Raw genomic sequence first — 17,189 nt, forward strand, 5'->3', positions numbered from 1 at the left:
GTGAACTATCCCTTTAAATGTCTTCATGTATTGTACACAGACCTTTTCCCTCCACACACATTATGATATATTACAGCTGTTGATAAAGATTTTTGTGATGAACTTTGACACTTTTTTCCTTAGCATGTTCATTTTTTACATAAATGCGGTGACATTTAATTATATGTAAATATATATAAACTTTTTTTTCCACTTCAAGCACTATCTATTATTAGTGTCGTCAACATCTTTTCAATCTTCACTTCTGCAAATATCACATTGCTGATGTATGACAGTATTTTAAGTGTGTGGAGTGAGGAGACCATTGTGTTATCAACCACCATAATGTGACAGATTAGCACAAGCCTTGTCCCACCTGTTTTCACTTTTCTTTTCATAAAGGCCGCAGCTGCTGCACCAAACAAGGCATTTTAAAAGCTCTTATTTACCTTGACCCAGTTCTCAAGAATGCATTGGGAGATTCTGTCATGTCCTTATGGTCATCATGCAAACACATGTAGCTGGTGGCTTTAGAGACTGAGCAGAGCTGCAGAGCTCAAAGTCGTCATATATTGTGCCGTTCGTAAAAAGAGCAGCTTTTCTACTTCTCTTTGTTCCCTCTCAATCAAGTCTGATTTAAGAGTCAGTTAAATGGACGAAATTGGTAGCTGGCTTTTATTTCTCCCTCCCTCACTACTTTCATTCAATAAGGTTCAATTTAAAAATGGTCTGGTTTGCATCCTTAATACATGAACGTGCAGGTGCTTCTAATCACAGGTAGTGCACATACTGTGAACAATGTGAAATATCGCGATTTATCGCTTGCATTTGCGTGATTTTTTTCAGAGCTGATTGCCTGGACGTGTGATTTCACAGGGCCACGTCTCCATCTGTAGCCTATACACCATTTTCTCTAAGTATTGAACATTTTCATCTTTTTTCAATACAAGCTAATTGGATTAAATTTGAGCAATTTTCATATTGCCATGCATTGTGCCCCAGCGTGTAGGGCTGCCAGGCTGCTCTGTTTTATAGCTCCGGCGCGCGCTGTCAGCCGCGTGTTCCTGCCGTCATCAAGGCGCTAAGGACCACATCAACCATCTCCGCTCATTCTCAGCAAGCCTGCTGCGTTTTCCCCGCAAGAAAACCAACCAATTCTCTGTGGAATCGTGCTAAATTAACCAAATTTACAGCTTAGCACTTAAGGATCTCCTTAGTTGGTAAGTAAATGGCCCTTGCTGGCGTGTGCGCGCGCATGTGTGCGAGAGAGTAATGCCTTGTTGCTCCCAGTACTCTCTTTCTGGAAGGAGTCGTAAAGAGCTGAAACATCTCCCAGTGCTCCAGAGACGACTGCTGAGCCTCGAAGAAAACTGCTTGTAATGTTACAGCTCCCAGCCCGAGCGCCAAAGTCTCCTAAACGCTTTTATTCCATCATTTCTACATATTTTAAGTCATATGATGATTAATCCTAGATCGCTGATTTGAAAACGCATGAGGCCCGAGAAGAGACTTCACTGTAAGCGGCAGAAAGTGCCAACAGACATGGCATTGGGATAATGCATTCTTTTGTGTGCACTTGTCATATTAAACAAATATGTGATATGGGTTATGGGTAACACGTTATTTTACAGTGCCCCCCCCCCCCCCCCCCATTTATATAATATTTATATAATAATTATATACATACAAGGTACAACTTTAGATTAGGTTCCAATTCTCACTATTAAATAGTTGTTTATTATCATGAATAACAACTAGGATATAATATTGGCTATTATTAGTAGGCCTACTTACAAATCATATGCATTATTCTGCATGACCATATTCTACATACCTTAGTCCTACCAGTATACCTAAACTTAACAAATACTTGTTAATAAGCATTATTTAGGAGTTTATTGAGGCAAAAGTCATAGTTAATAGTGAGAATTGTACCCTAATCTAAAGTGTGGCAAAATTCAATTTCTGCAGATTCTTACTGGGCCTTTATACATGTATATGAAGAGTTCAGATGCAAAAACCTCTAAGTGCCATCTGAAATTTTCTTCTAGAACGATCATTTTTATCGTTTATTTAAGTATTAATAGGTAATTTTCATTGCCATTTAAGTGAAATTACTGAACTTAAATATACAAGCTTCATAAAAATGATCATTCTAGAAGAAAATTTCAGATGGCACTTAGAGGCTTTTGCATCTGAACTCTTCATATATATATATATATATATATATATATATATATATATATATATATATATATATGTGTATATATATATATATATATATATATATATATATATATATATAAATATATATAAATTATATTTTATATAAAAAAAATAATAATACAATTTTATTCATATTTAAACAACGGCATTATACCTTAATTATACCATTATACCATAACAAGGGCATTTATACCTTTGTATTACAATTTGCCACTTTTTAATGTTTGTGATAAGTTTAAAAAGCTTATTTTAAATCACGCTTGGTAAAAAATTACCCATAGGAAAAGTCTTTATTACTAACCCATGCAGAGAGAGAGGACTTGTTATCACATGCACCAAATTGTTATTAAAAGATTGTGACTTTTGGAATTTGGCACAGTGAGTTTATCTGAGATTGAAATTCTTCACTTGTTTACCTGCAGCTGTGCAGCTTCAAGCAAAAACTTGCTTAATATCGACAGGTGTGCCTTTAGTGTAATGTTCAGATAAGAGGATATTAAATCATTCTGAGCCTTGGTTTTGCTTTTGTGTAACTCTGATTTGCCAAAAATTGACACACATTTAGAGTCATATTTATGCTGAAATCTCCCCTGATCCAGAACATAATTGAGCATTTCTCCTCATTTCAGTAGACATGAATACAGAGAATAGCATTTGTACATAGCGGGCCTGTGACATTACCGCCAATAAGGTCTTGTTAAAGTTAAATTGGCTGAATGTGTGTCTAATTCTCTTTTTCCTTTGGGGTCCCTGAACTTAATTTTTTCACACAAGCAACAGCTGCTACCAGAGGCACAGCAGCTTCCTTATGAATCCTTTTTTTTTCTTTTCTTCTTTACTCTGACCAAAGGTCTCTTTAAATAAAGCCATGCATGAATGGAAATTGGCCAAATGAATGTGAATGCCAAAGGTTATGAGGAAATGGATGAGATTTACAGACGCAAACTAAAAACAGAACAATGCTGCAATTATATGCTCAAACGAAATGATTCTTTCAATGTTTATGACAAGCATATGAAATGTGATTTGTAAGCAAACAACTGTACACTTCTGACTGGTCATAAATACACGTTGTTATCATTTGTTTGTGGGTGTAATGCAATTAAAAACACAAAAAGAAACTAAATATACGCACGGCTTTTCCTGTAAACTCGACTGCTTGAAAGCGTTATGCGTCATTCTTGTGCATCCTCGTTACGATCATTGACTCATTATGATGGAAATGACAAAATATAGATGAGATGTTTCATGTGGAAGTATGTCAGTTAAATAAGGCCTATGCAATTTTATAAAACCAAAAATGAATGAATTTCGTTGCATTACAGAACAAATAGAAAATCAAGTACAAATAAATAATGCTAGACATTCTCTCAGACTTAACCATCTAAACATATCTAATTAACCCTAAACTTTTTTTCCCCACAATATTCTACATTTTTTATTATTATTTATAATACATATAAATGTACTGTATGGCACACCTTATTTTAGTGTCCTTGTTACATGTAGTAATACTGTAGTAATAGCAGTAAATTATGCATAATTACATGCAACTAACCCTAAACCAAAGCCAATTTCTAACCTTAACCTTCTAAGTAGGCTACATGTTGTTAAATATATTATTCAGTACTTAAATGTATAATTACACTGTATCAAGGACACCTAAAAAAAATTTAACCAAACATTTTTTATCATTTAGAATCTTTTGTGAAACATGCTTTTATGTATTTTTTAAATTGTATGGCAAATACTTTTTGGAATTATGGTTGCTACAATACATCATTTACATAATTGGATGCAATGTATAATTAATACAACAAAATTAGAAATTATTCTGATTTTATTTCTCCCTTATTATTTCGACAATAAGGTGGTCTGTTGTTTCAACAGCAGCCTGCGCTAGTTTGGAGGTTGTTTCCGTCTGGTTTTTGTGTAATATAATTTCCATAGTTTTTTTTTTTTCTTTCTTCAAGATTATATGCAGGATGCCAGCTGGCAGACAGATGGTGGTGGCTTTACACGTTTTTATTTAAAGACACATCAGAAGGAAGAGGAGGGTGAGGCAAGAGAACAGCTGTAGCGAGTGGGACTGGATGGTATATGCTGGTCAGAGCGACGAGCAGCCTGCACAATGAAAGAAAACAATGAAAAAACAACCACCCAAAACCGTTTTAGAGTGCTAGAAACTTTCCCAAAATGCACCAGAGAGCATTTGTCCCCTGGCCCCGTGACTATGTCGAAATTTGATGCTCTGTTGTTGTTGTTGTTTGTAAACTCGTATTGAATCTGTCGTATGAAATGCTCAGTTCAGAGAAAAATAAAAAAAGATGTTAAAATACTGTCATCCTCAGTGTACATGCAGCGCTGCCGGGCGTCCCGTGTCGTAGCACAGACCCGGGGCCTGGTGCCCTTTAACGGTGTGAGTCTCAGCGGGAGCTGCTTAATAACCGCAGTCTCGTTAAACCATTTCCCTACAGCACAGCAGCGCTACCTAAGACTACCACACTGCATTCTGGGAGAGAAAGCCATGATTTCGAGAAACACCGTGTGGAACATTTGCTTGTTATAATAATTAGAATTTCTTTATTTCGACTCTTTACAAATCCTGCTATTTTACACACATAAAATGTATTCAAGTGCACAGTATCTCCCAGGCAAACAGCTGCTTCAGTGTGAGTCCTGCGCCTTTGCACTCGAGACCAGAGAACAAACGGCCTGTGAAAGGGGCATGCCATATGCAAAATACAGAAGTTCAATTAAATAAAACAAACACCAAAACAATAGCAAACAAAGAGTTGTGGATGGTATTAAATTATGCAGATATCATCGTTATTGTGGTCGCACATGATATACAGCTTTGAAAATGATGACTTCCTTGCGTATAAGGTAGAAATACACTCCACTGTTCAGTGCTACAATAATGTGACTCATATAGATTTAATTACCACTAATTCCTCTAGCACTATGGGGAAACCATGGTAATAACAATAAAACCTCACACACACGCTTCCATACGGTCTCTCACACACACATTCAAGCAAACTATTCTGGTGTTAGTTCAGTTTTGAACTTTTTATTCTTTATTTCTCCTTATTTTCTTTTTAAAGGAAGCTTTTAATCAAAGAGCATTTTTGTTCATATATAGTTTTTACAGAAGAAAATACTATACAACCTTTTTTTTTTCCCCTCCTGAAACAATATTTCAAAGATAACCATCTACACATTTAGTTGCCTATATTCTGATAGTTCGTTCAAAGCCATGTTTAGGAAATAATTCATTTCCTCGCCTTGCTTTTCTTTGTTTATCTTCAATGGAGGCCAAGTAAACAAAAATCTTTTTTTTTGTTTGTAATTTGGAGCGAAGCACTGCAATAATTTCCTCTGTATAGAATTCATTTAAATTACAGTCATCATTAGTGTTACTCGTTAAGCAAGCCAGGTTCTAGCATGCCTGTTTCATATTGAAACCATCCAATCTTGGAAGCGAAGAAAAAACCTTTTTTTTTCTCTTTTTTTCTTAAATAAAACACAGAACAACAGTTCTTCGTCACACTGAAGACTATTTGTGCATCAAAGCAAAGTGAACTAAACAACGTTGTAAAGCAAATTCCCTGTCAAAAGATATATGTCATCATTTCAAAAGGTAAAAATGAACCTAAAAAGTGCATAAAACACCCTAGAATTTTCTCATTGCAAGGTCACATAAATATTAAATAACTTCTTATTATTGGAGTGAAACCACAGCTGTTGTAAATAGAAAACAAAAGCTTGAAACATTGTTTTCTGTCTGTACAATTCATAAAATCACACACTTTCCGAGCAGCGCTACTGGCGCTAGCATTCATCATGGTGCCTTTGTGATGCCTGTCCTCCATTCAGCCCTCTAGAAAAGAAAGTCTCTCTCCATGTTTCCTCTTCTTTTAGAAATAGATACATGATGCTTCTGAAAAAAGAAGCTTCGAAAAGCCAGTCTCCATCCTCACTTTGTTGCAACTATTGTTTTTTTGTTTTGTTTTTTTCTTTTTTTCTTCATGCTACAGAAACTGTGGAGGGAAAAGGAAAGAAAAAGAACACCTACAAACGTTTCCCTACATTCAGAGACGCTTGTCTCCTGATCTGTGTTTGATGGACACTTTAGGACATCTATTTGTGGAGCAAAACAAAGACATAGCTGTAATCTCCTCCCATTCATACTGGGCAGTAGCACCATCATCACATTACAAACTCTCCGAAACACAGGGGGCGATAACTCTTGCCGTCAAAACAGACCCATTTACAGTGAGACACCCCCACATCACCTGGTCATGCCTGTGCAATTCGAGAATAATGCAAAAACAAACAAACAAAAAGCCATATTAATGCAATTATGTAAAAGATAACAAAACGTCTTAAATAGAGGCTTGAGTATCTGCTCTCATCTATACAAAAGTGCACTATGAATATGCAATGCCAAATGGGTCCTCGTTGAGAAAAGGAGAAGGAACAGAAATCAAGTGAGAGCTAGCATTCACTGAGATCAATGCTTTATGGCCTGAAGCTTTGCAGTCACTGGTCATTGTTTTTGTTTTTGTTTGTCCTGAAGTTGCAGGCGAATGTCCACATGGAATGGAGCCTATGACACCACTGACCATGACAGCAGGTTTAAGTGAGAACTGTGATAATTGTAAATAATAATAATAAAAAAATCATCTGATCAACGGAGAAGCATAGAACTCAAAGCACTGATGCAGGCCCCTGCACAATAATAATATTCATAATAATAATGACACAGGGTATTTCTGAATCAATTATTTGAGCAACATTCTTTATAAAAGATTTCCTGCAATGTACGCTTTTCGTTGCTTTCAGGTTGGTACGAGGGTCCTGCAATCCAGTGACTGCAATTAAAATGTACATTAACATCCACACACATCTACTTTATATAGATAGTCATATATAGAGAGATTGTTTTTTCCTTATTTTTTCCACACACAAAAAGTAACAAATGAAATCGAATAAATTAAAGTCAAACATGCAGACACACACACACACACACACACACACACACACACAAAAGACTGATGTGTAGGAAAAGGTTTACATAGCCACCCATGTGTAAAAGAGGGCCTCGTCTGTCTATTTCTCTGTTCATTTTTTAATGCATAATTAAATTAATAATGTTGGTCATCTTGTAAACATCATAATAAATCATTTTGGGCCTTCACTTTTCTTGTAGTTGGTTGTTTTCTTGTCATCTGCAGCGTCTCTAAGCATGATAAATGAGGCCACTCAAACTTGCGTTTGTTCAGGAAATTCATAGTTCTCCTTCTACAGCATAGATTAGGGCTCAGCCTCCGGCTCCTCTTTATCCAGTTGGGAAGTCTCTACGTGGTTCATGGAAGCATCGAAACTCTCTCCATTGTCTTTGTCTACTTCTGGCTCTGGCATGGAATCTTCATACGAGTCTGTATTCATGTCCTCCTCTACTTCCTCCTCTTCCTCGTCATCGTCGTCATCATCCTCCTCGGCTAACGGCTCTTCCTCGGGTGAGAGGTCATCTTCGGGATCGCCGGATGTGCCGGTGGTGTCGTCCTGAGGGTTGCTCAGGCCCATTGAGGCAGCAGGGCCAGAACTGGTGGCCAAGGAGAGTGGCTCCCGGTACATCTTTTTGCTCAGGTCCATGGAGTCACTGAGGCCCAACCCAGCAGCATTTTTCAGGAAGAACAAGGAGTTGTTGGTGTCCGTCCCCAGGTTCAGAGAGCTGTCAAGGTTGAGCGTTGAGCCCGAAAGCTCATACTCACCAGTAGCCCCTTCTGAAGTGAGGTACATGGCCATATTGTTGTGGGTCAGCCCCGGTGTGCCAGGTGAGGTTGGGTGCAGATTCATGGGCATTGGGGGCACAGCTAGGCCAGAGTGGTGGTGGTGGTGGTGGTGATGGTGATGGTTGCCATCCTGGTTGGGGGAGACCGAAGGCAGCTCCCCCCTTTCTTGCTTCTCATGCTTGCGCTTGTGGGAATCCATCTGGGACATGCCCACCACTGTGTGCTTGCACTCTGGGTAAGTGCAGTGGAAGTGCGAACACTTGAGCTTGTACTTGCAGTCGGCCACCTCGCAGTCTACGCTTGAGCTGAACTGACAGAATCCGGCGGCGCTGATCACATCCTGCTTGCCGTGGTGCTTGCGGTGCGCCGTCACCTTGGTGCTGTCCGTACAGCGGAAGCCGCAGCGCAGACAGTGGAAGTGGGTGCTGTTGCCAGAGAACTGGCAATCGGGGAAGTTACAGCATAACGAAGACTTGAAGCGCTTGAAGTCATCCAGGACCAGGTTGTCCACGCGGTCATGATGCTGGGCGTGCTTGTACATGTGGGTGCGGCCGCAGAACTTGTAGCCGCAGTTCTCCCGTGTGCAGTGATAGTGGGTGACCTTCAGGGAGAACTGACAGGCCGTGTCCTTGCAGTCCTCATAGAGGTCGTAGCGGCGGAACCCTTCCAGCATCATGCCTTCATCCAGCATCTTGCGAGACGAAGCGGTCTTGCGCCGCTTGCCGAAGGGTGACATGTCCTCGATGATCCAGAAGCGTTTCTTGGCGCCAGTTGCCGTGGGGATAGAGATGGTGTTACCTGATTGCAAAAAAGGCGTATACAAGTTAGACTTCAATTAGAACGACAAGCAGCAAAGCAATTCTGCAAACAGGAGTAGCCACGTGCCCTATCAAAGCTACCTACAGCAATATACTACATAATGTGATTCCATGCCATAATCAAACAGAGACAGTCCCATTTGTATAATGTACTGGTGACATTTTAACGTGATTGTCACGTCTAGGCATTGGGAGAGTTCAGAGGTGCTTCCGTACATTTGGCTTTATGGGAGAGCAGGATACCCTCCCATAAGCCTCAGGTCAGTGCTAATGATGTGTTCCCTGTCCTAGCCAGCAGGAATCACATGACTCTATTAAAGCCTGGCATGATTAAACCAGCCCTTTACAGCAGGCTACTAATGGACAGCATTTTAGACAGTGGACCTAATGGCAGGTGTGCAATGTACTACACAAGCCTAAAGCCACTACCACAGTGACTTGTATGAACTGCACTGTATGTGTAAAAAGCTAAAGAGTGCTTTTTAATGGCTTTTTAACTGCTACCCATAGTACAAACTACTGTAACTCTAGAGCTGCAGTGTTCAGGTGGAGACGAGATAGGTACCTGCAGCGTCCTGCACTATAGGGACGTCATTTTTAACCGAAGACGAAGTAGGAATGATGGGGCTGAAAGCTGGTGTGTTGGTTGGCATGACAACACTCCTAGTGGCTCCGAGAGAGGCGCTGAGCAGAGAGTATGATAGACAGGATGGGGAGAGGAGATATGGGAGTGAGGGGAGTGGTGGCCGGAGAAGAGCCGAGGAGAGAGATGGAGGCTGACTCTGGAGTGCAGGCTGATGAGGAGGTGGAAGAGGAGGTGGTGGAGGAGGAGGAGGTGCAGACTGAGAAGGAGGAGAGTCAGCAGAGGTAGTGGTGGCAGAGGCAGGGACCTGACAGCCTGGTCCTACAGAGACACGGTGCCAAGGAAGGATGGTAACAGAGAGACAGGAAGGTACAAGACACAAGGGTGGGGAGGTAAAAAGGGAAAGAGATCAAGTAATGAAATAATGAAAGCCAAATGGTAACCAAAGTCAGACAACAGACGAAAGCAACAGTGATGAGAATGGAAGATAACATTTGAAATCAAACAGTGAACCCATAAAAATCAATTCAACGAAGGAAAGCTCAGATTCAAAGAGCAAAGGCCCAGATTTAAAGGTGCTGATAGCATTGTTAGCCAGTTTGCTAACTTTCGCCAGTGAATTAGACCCGTTGCCCCCCTAAACATCACAAGATCTCTCCAAAACCCCACCCTCCACAAGTTTTCTGATTTGCTAAAAATTATTTAAATTCAGATTATTTTTTGCTGTTTATTGTTGTTCCCAGGACACCCATTATATTAATATCTGTACATATTCCACACAAAAAAATCACTTTAAGCACCTTTAAGCCTAGAGAAAATGAACAACTTGTGCTGCCTCTGTGTGTTGCTGATTTCAATGACAGTAGAGATGAGAAAAGTCTGGGATGCCTCTGTTATGTAGTCGCCACAGGGATGGCATTAATGTGAGTTATGTGTGGAATACTAGATGACAAATTTAGTGCTTTATAATTTAATAAATATCATTACAGTTGGAAACATTTGGTGTCTCTGATGCAACATACGTAGCTTTATGAGTCAGCTACAGAGAATTCAGTGAGACGTGGTGCAGGTTTTTATGTTTCTCTTTTCAAAGAAGGACAAAAGGCCATCACAAGGAACACAATGAAATTTGATTGACTGATTGATCAGATAAATCTCTAAAAATTTGCTCCACTGGCCACACTGAGCCTGTGGTATCATTTAATCTCTCTCATATATTGTCAAACATGCAAGGCTGAAAATGTTTATTGCGATGAAATAGTTTTGTTGTTGAGGTCGACTCACCTGCTGGCGAACTATCGTTGCCCACGGGGGTGCTGGTGCAACTGCGGTCTTGATTGGAGGACTCTGAGGAGAGGCCCAGTGGGCTTCCTCCGCCGGTGTAGTCCATGTAGTCATCGTTGTCCTCCATCATGCTGGAGAAGTTGGGGGTCATATTAGGGTGCTGGCTGCCTACCATGGCAGACGAAGCTAGACCGGACATGTGCTGCATCTCTTCATGTCGGTGGGAACGAGAGACCTACAAATGGCCAATGGATAAAATAATTGCAAAAATCAATTAACATTGAATTCATGTTTAAAAAAATTATGATTCCGAAAAAAGGGGCTGACTTAAAATTATATACAATTTTGAGAGTAAAAGTTAGCTTTATATTATAATCGTGCTCGTAAATTTCTTCGTACCTGGGAAGGAACTCTGTCGAAATTTTTACCCAGCATCCTCCTCATGTGTTTGCGGGCATGGGAGGTCATCTGGTGCTTGAGCAGGAAGGAGAACTGACAGCCCTCACGGATACAATGGAAGTGGCTGTTAACTTGGTTGTATTTGCACCCTGCAAGAGACGAGCGACAAAATTAACTTGAGCAAAGACCGTCTTCATCGCGCCCGGGTTTCAGGGACAACATATATCATGGATTCTCAACGAGGTAATGAGGACATTGTGCTTCCGTCCCGCGCCTGCATAATGCAGAGAGACAGAGCAGATGAGTCCAGTGTCACACTGGGAAAGTCGAACCTTTTGAAGATTAGACCTGTGGTGCTCTTTTATTACAATGACATCTTATATTCAATTTGGAATTTACATAAATACATTCTGCATTTGGAGAAGCAATAATGCACAACCCTGCAAACCAAAGTAAACACACAATTATTTCCATATTAAATTCATTTTTCATGACCTATCTGTTGCTGGTGTGTTTCCTCCCCCTCACGCCTGTCCCTTTGCTTTTTATTATTTATTTTTTTCTACACAAAGGGCCCTACAGATTTTAATTGCTATATGTTTTCAAATTTAAAGACTGCCTCTGCGCACTAATCAAATATTGTAGGGTGCTCGTAATAATTTTATTGTGAATAATGCGTGCTGAAATAATTGAAAGAGTAGCATTCAGGGCAGGTGCTGGCTTGTCCGTTACCATGGCAGCCGTGGCGTCATGCAACAAGCCGCCTGTTGTCAGACTGCTTTTGTACACAAGGGTGATGTACTTTAAAACGGCAGAGTTGAGTAAATATGAGCACATGTTGAAATATCAGGGATCTTGTGCCACCAGATCCTGGTAACCTCATCGCCGGTGTTCTGTTTAATGTAGCTGCCATGGATACCATTTTCCCAGTCCAGCTGAACCATTAATTCTTTATGACTCTATGGCTTGCTTTTGTCATATGTCCCTGGTTTATACCACTAACAACGCAACAGGAGAGACCTTATACTCTGTGGACACTTGTGATACTTTCCACTCTTAAATAAATGTTATTTTCTCGACTTAAAGGGATAGTTGACCCAAAAATTAACCTTCTGTCATCATTTACTCAACCTGTTTTATTCAATAGAACAAAAATAAGTTGCTCTCATACAATTAAAATGACTTGAAGCTCTTATATACATGGCTTCAAAAGACATACATTACAGACTATTTTATACAGACATTTTGTTGTCATTTGATTTCTCAACAGCACAGACATGGAAAAGAGCAGCTTGGACATTCTGCCTAACGTCTCCTCCGAAGAAGAAAATCCGATGGGTTTTAGTCGAAATGAGGGTGTCCATATTTTGGTCGACTCTCCCTTTAAGGGGAGGAGAGCAGAGAAAATAAAATACAAACTTTTAATCTGCCTGCTTGTGATGATGATCGAGGCTTGAAAAAGAGCAACACAAACAGACTGAGCTCGACAGGCACAGTAATTAACAAACATATGTAATTGCTCATTCCTGACAGGTTAAATATACCCAAGAAAACAACCTCTGTTTGATTGCCTACTATAAATACTGAAGTATTAATGTATGACAAAAAGGCAGACACCATTTTTCTCGGCCCGTTTTCTGTAATATAAATAAAACGTCCCCAGTTTTACAATGAGATGAGACCATCTTTATTTCCACCAAACGTGTTTGTCTGCAAAATGCAAACGACTGCTAGCGCGCCGACTCTGTTGTCAATGTAAACCATTCACTTGACAAAATATCAATGCACAGATACTAATGAGATAACAGCTTCTGAGAAACATGCTCAAAATTCAGTGAATAAGTGTGAAGCGCAGCCGTTTTATGCCCTGTACTGTTTGTTGTGCTGCAAACAGCGTGGCAATTACCAACTCAACAAGGAGAACGACACTTTTCCTGTAGCCAGAGCCAATGGAAAAAGTGTTTTTATAGCAGGTGATGGCATTGATATGAAATTACAGTTACATCATCTCTGATTTCACACCATCTCTGATCCTTCCAGTTGTATTGCAAACAGTGAGCTTGCAGTCACTGCTTGAAAATAACGTGGGAGAGTGAACGAATAAACAGAGTGTTTGGAAACATGAGAAACGAATGTGAACAGTGATCGAAACAATAAAGCGTGTGGGAGGCTGGAACATGTACGATTTGTAAGATTTGATAATGCTGAATTCACCAAATTACTTGGCAAACCACAATGAATCAAGAAAATCAGATTTCCAAAGGATTGAGAGGGATTAAAGGACCAGTTTACCTCAAAAATGGAAATATGGTCATTCTTTTTTCACATTCATGTCTTTCCAATCCAGCATACAGATTATGAACTACATGAGGTTGAGTAAATAATGACAGAATGAGCTCTGTGATCTGTGGCTTCTTTTAATACATGAAAATGTGGTTCTTACCGAGTCTGCCACATTCTTCTCTTTTGGTGAAGTATTTGAACCCGTTAGCGGCACGTCTTTCGGCTTTCTCGTGCTTCTTGACGTGCCAGGGCAGTTTGGTGGTGATGTTAGTGACGAAGTAACAGCCAGGTCTCAGACAATGATAATGGCCCCTCATACGAAACTCACAGTGCTGCAAAGAACAGCAAATAAACAAAACTCAGAGCGAGAACATCTTGTGCAGCTGTCTATGTCTCAGTGGTTTGGTTTTCTACAGTTAATTCACAACCCAATTATTAGATATTACATTCATTTACAAGCATTACTACACCATCTTTTGAACCAAAATGAGGTCTGATCATTTGTCAGTTTGTTACTCATTACTCAGGGTACCAAAGGGAAGAAGTAGGTTACGTCTGCTCATTAAATCCTTTTTCTCTTTCTTTCTCAGAGCATGTGACAGGACCAGCCTCACTGACCAGCGAGAATCTGAAGTTTAGGTTCACGTTGTAGCCGCTGACCCCAATAACAACACACCAATTAGTTCATTTGGCGATTCATCTATTTCTAAAACAGCTCTTTTATCAATTCATTAGTCTGCGTGTGCGTCGCATGTGTGTGTCCTCTGCAATGTAACCTGTTTCTGCACGACCATCTGTTTCCAGAGAGGCAGTTCCCCCAGGAGCACATAAACAGAACCCACTCTACTCTGGAGAGGAGGGGGAGCTCGGAGAAGTGGGGATGGGACGCATAAATGAATTCATTTAAACAGGTTTTGCTCCAAATGCAAGTTGCAGTAAGGGGAGGGCTTTTTTCTATTAATGATGGAATTTTTGATGAAAAGCAAAACTTGTTTATTTTATACAGCTTTGGGGGCTCCACGGTGGTTTTCGTTTTTTTTTGGTTGGTTTGTTTATTTGTTGTGGAGAAATAAATATGTACCCAAGTCTTTGTCTTCTGAGTTTTAAATGCAATTTGTTCATTTTCTGAGAAAACAAAAAAGGAAAAAGCATGGTGCTTGTGTATGCAAATAAGTGGCTTTAGCATGTTGCTATACATTGCAAGGGCATAAATGCAAGGGATTTATAGTTTTATTATTTTTGATCATTGAAATAATTTTTATTATTTGAGAAAGTCGTATATTATGGGTCAAAAAATGACGGTTTCAAAATTGATAATAATAAGAAATGCACCAAATCAGCATATTAGAATGATTTCTGAAGGATCATGTGACACTGAAAACTGGAGTAATGATGCTGAAAATTCAGCTTTGCATCACAAGAATAAATTATTTTTAATTGTAGTAATATTTCCTGCATTTTTGATCAAATAAATAAGACATAAGAGCATAAGAGAAACCTCAAACCTTTGAAAGTGTATATGCCACTAAAAAAAGACACAATAAAGAATGTTTGATAGAATATTACCTCTGGAAGTCACGCTCACCTGATTAGGACAAAGACACTGCAGAGAATAGTAGGAAAACTGGTCTCGCACATTCACCAGGTTGTTGTTGGGGTTAATGTGGTCCAGGCAATGTGATTCAGCCTTCCCGGATGTCTTACACACATATTTGCAATTTCCAAACAGACAGTGGAAGTGGAACTTATTCGAGTATTTGCAGTCGGTGGCCAGGCAAGGATCACTGTGGGAGATAAGCGTGACTGTCAGATATTTAAAACTGCACAGAAGACATGGAAATACAGGCAGCACAGCCCATTCAAATCACACCACCACGGTATTATGAATTTACAAAAATGGCAGTGTCTACTCACTTGTCCTGAAACTGCAGGAAGCCAGGCTTGACCTGAGGCTTGGCGTTCTCCAGCGATGTGGTGGCCAGAGGGGAAGTGGCTGGCATACTGGGCATGGAAGCGGGAAGCTGGGGGATCGATCCGGCCAGCTGCTTCCAGGCGTGGAGAGAGGGGGATGAGCTGTAACCCCCTGACAGAGCCAGGCTGGGCGCCTCCATGGGAGGCGTCTTGGCCATGGAAATGGGGGCAGTCATCTGATTAGGGGTGCTATCGTTGGATTCCTTGCTCTCGTTGAAAGGGGGCTCCGATTTAACCTTCAGGTTGGCTCTGAAGTGGAAGCTAATGACAGAGAGGTGCACCACCCATTAGATGAGCTCTAATAGAGCCGCCAAACATAGCAGCAAATTAACATTTCTAGATCATAATCATGTAAATTTTGTGTGTATGTGCACTTGTGTGTTGGTGTGAACTCTAACATTTCAAAACTTTGATTTAACTTCATTATGTTTGATTGTAATGCTCCAGAACCAGAGCGCTCCTCACTTGGCGTGTTTGATGGCTCCGTCCAATGTGCTGAAAAGCGCCCCACAATCCTCCACCAGGCAATGAAAATGGATCTTGTGCAGGAAATCACACTGGCCTTCACAGAAATCATCAGTGTCATACCTGTACAAACATGTGAGAAAAGGGGGAAACTTTAAAAAGAGGAAAAGAGTCAAATTGCTCGTAAATTCAGGTCAGTTACTCAAACACACTCTTGTATTCTCGGTTTAGCTCATGAGGATCTGACTTTGAATAAGATGGTTCTTTAGGTGAACTACGCCTGAGCCAAAGCAGCGTGTCTCTGGCTGGGACCTTTTGCTAGGGCTTTGTAACTAAATACTGTACATAACATCACATGCTCTGGATAAATCTTCTCTTTCCACATAACAACCTGGGAACAAACACTGTGGATGGCACTGACAAGCAAAAGGGTACATCATAAAGACAGATGGTGACAAAAACCAGACACCAGCTTCAACAAAACACAGAGGATGTGGAGCCAAAACACGACTGTGTTCTCTGTAATGGAAGATCTATTTGGGCACACGTGTTGATAGTCACTGACATAAATAACATGTCCATGATTTAAGGTTACAACATATACATGTATAAAGGAAAGTCTATACTTCAGGTGTATTACTGTTCACCATTTCTTTTCACGGTTTAGCTTTAGTTCACTTAAGAAAGAAAGAAAGAAAGAAAGAAAGAAAGAAAGAAAGAAAGACAGACACATAAATTTAACTCACAGCTAGTGTGAAAGAGTTAAACAAGTCTAAAAGAAAAGTAGTGAGAATGAAACATTGAAAAGTAAAGCTGAAGCTGTAAACGACTCTATAGGGACACAAGATGATTTCAGGCACCTGCGCAGGTAGGTCCTCCACAGCTCAGTGTGTTTCTCTGGGCACGACCTCTTCATTACCCTACTGAGATACTGAGCTGCGTCTGAGCCGTCTGCCGCCTGAGCTCCCTCCAGCTCTGACTTCAGATCCAAAGCACTGAAGAAACCAGGATTCATCTACAGAGATAAACACATGCTTAGGCATGCTTCATCACAGTAACACTAGTTCTACTCGAGGACAAACACACAATGGTTTCTGTGCACTCTATGTTTGAGGCTTCAGATGTGTTTCAATTCGGCCTTGTATATGAACCAGAACGAGAGACAGGAAGAGAGAGAGAGAGAGAGAGAGAGAGAGAGAGAGAGAGAGAGAGAGAGAGAGAGAGAGAGAGAGAGAGAGAGAGCTGAGCTAAGCCGTCAGGAGAACTAGAGCAAGTTTTCTATTTAAATCATCAAGGTAATGGTACATGCAGACCATTTATACTAGTCATAGAAGATGTATGATTAAAACGATGTCCATTTTAATCCCCACAAAAACATAC

At 40.3% G+C, this 17,189-nt stretch overlaps 1 protein-coding gene across 7 annotated transcripts in view; it reads right to left on the reverse strand.

Moving 5' to 3' along the window:
• Positions 1-4,760: 4,760 nt before the first annotated feature.
• casz1 (castor zinc finger 1) overlaps positions 4,761-17,189 on the reverse strand; it is a 185,777-nt gene continuing 173,348 nt past the window's right edge. For 5 of the 7 annotated variants that reach the window (XM_084099369.1, XM_084099368.1, XM_084099367.1 and 2 more), the window contains 9 exons: positions 16,670-16,824; positions 15,810-15,932; positions 15,288-15,605; positions 14,959-15,157; positions 13,534-13,705; positions 11,091-11,239; positions 10,692-10,926; positions 9,390-9,728; positions 4,761-8,804 (listed from right to left, as the gene is read on the reverse strand). In XM_084099369.1, coding sequence (XP_083955495.1) covers positions 7,525-8,804; positions 9,390-9,728; positions 10,692-10,926; positions 11,091-11,239; positions 13,534-13,705; positions 14,959-15,157; positions 15,288-15,605; positions 15,810-15,932; positions 16,670-16,824 — 2,970 coding nt within the window. In that variant the 3' untranslated portion in view covers positions 4,761-7,524. The remainder of the gene's footprint in view (positions 8,805-9,389; positions 9,729-10,691; positions 10,927-11,090; positions 11,240-13,533; positions 13,706-14,958; positions 15,158-15,287; positions 15,606-15,809; positions 15,933-16,669; positions 16,825-17,189) is intronic. The other 2 variants (XM_084099372.1, XM_084099371.1) reach the window with 1 other exon arrangement.

Source organism: Abramis brama (assembly GCF_963993115.1).
Source record: "Abramis brama genome assembly, chromosome: 22".
Lineage (NCBI taxonomy): Eukaryota > Metazoa > Chordata > Actinopteri > Cypriniformes > Leuciscidae > Abramis > Abramis brama.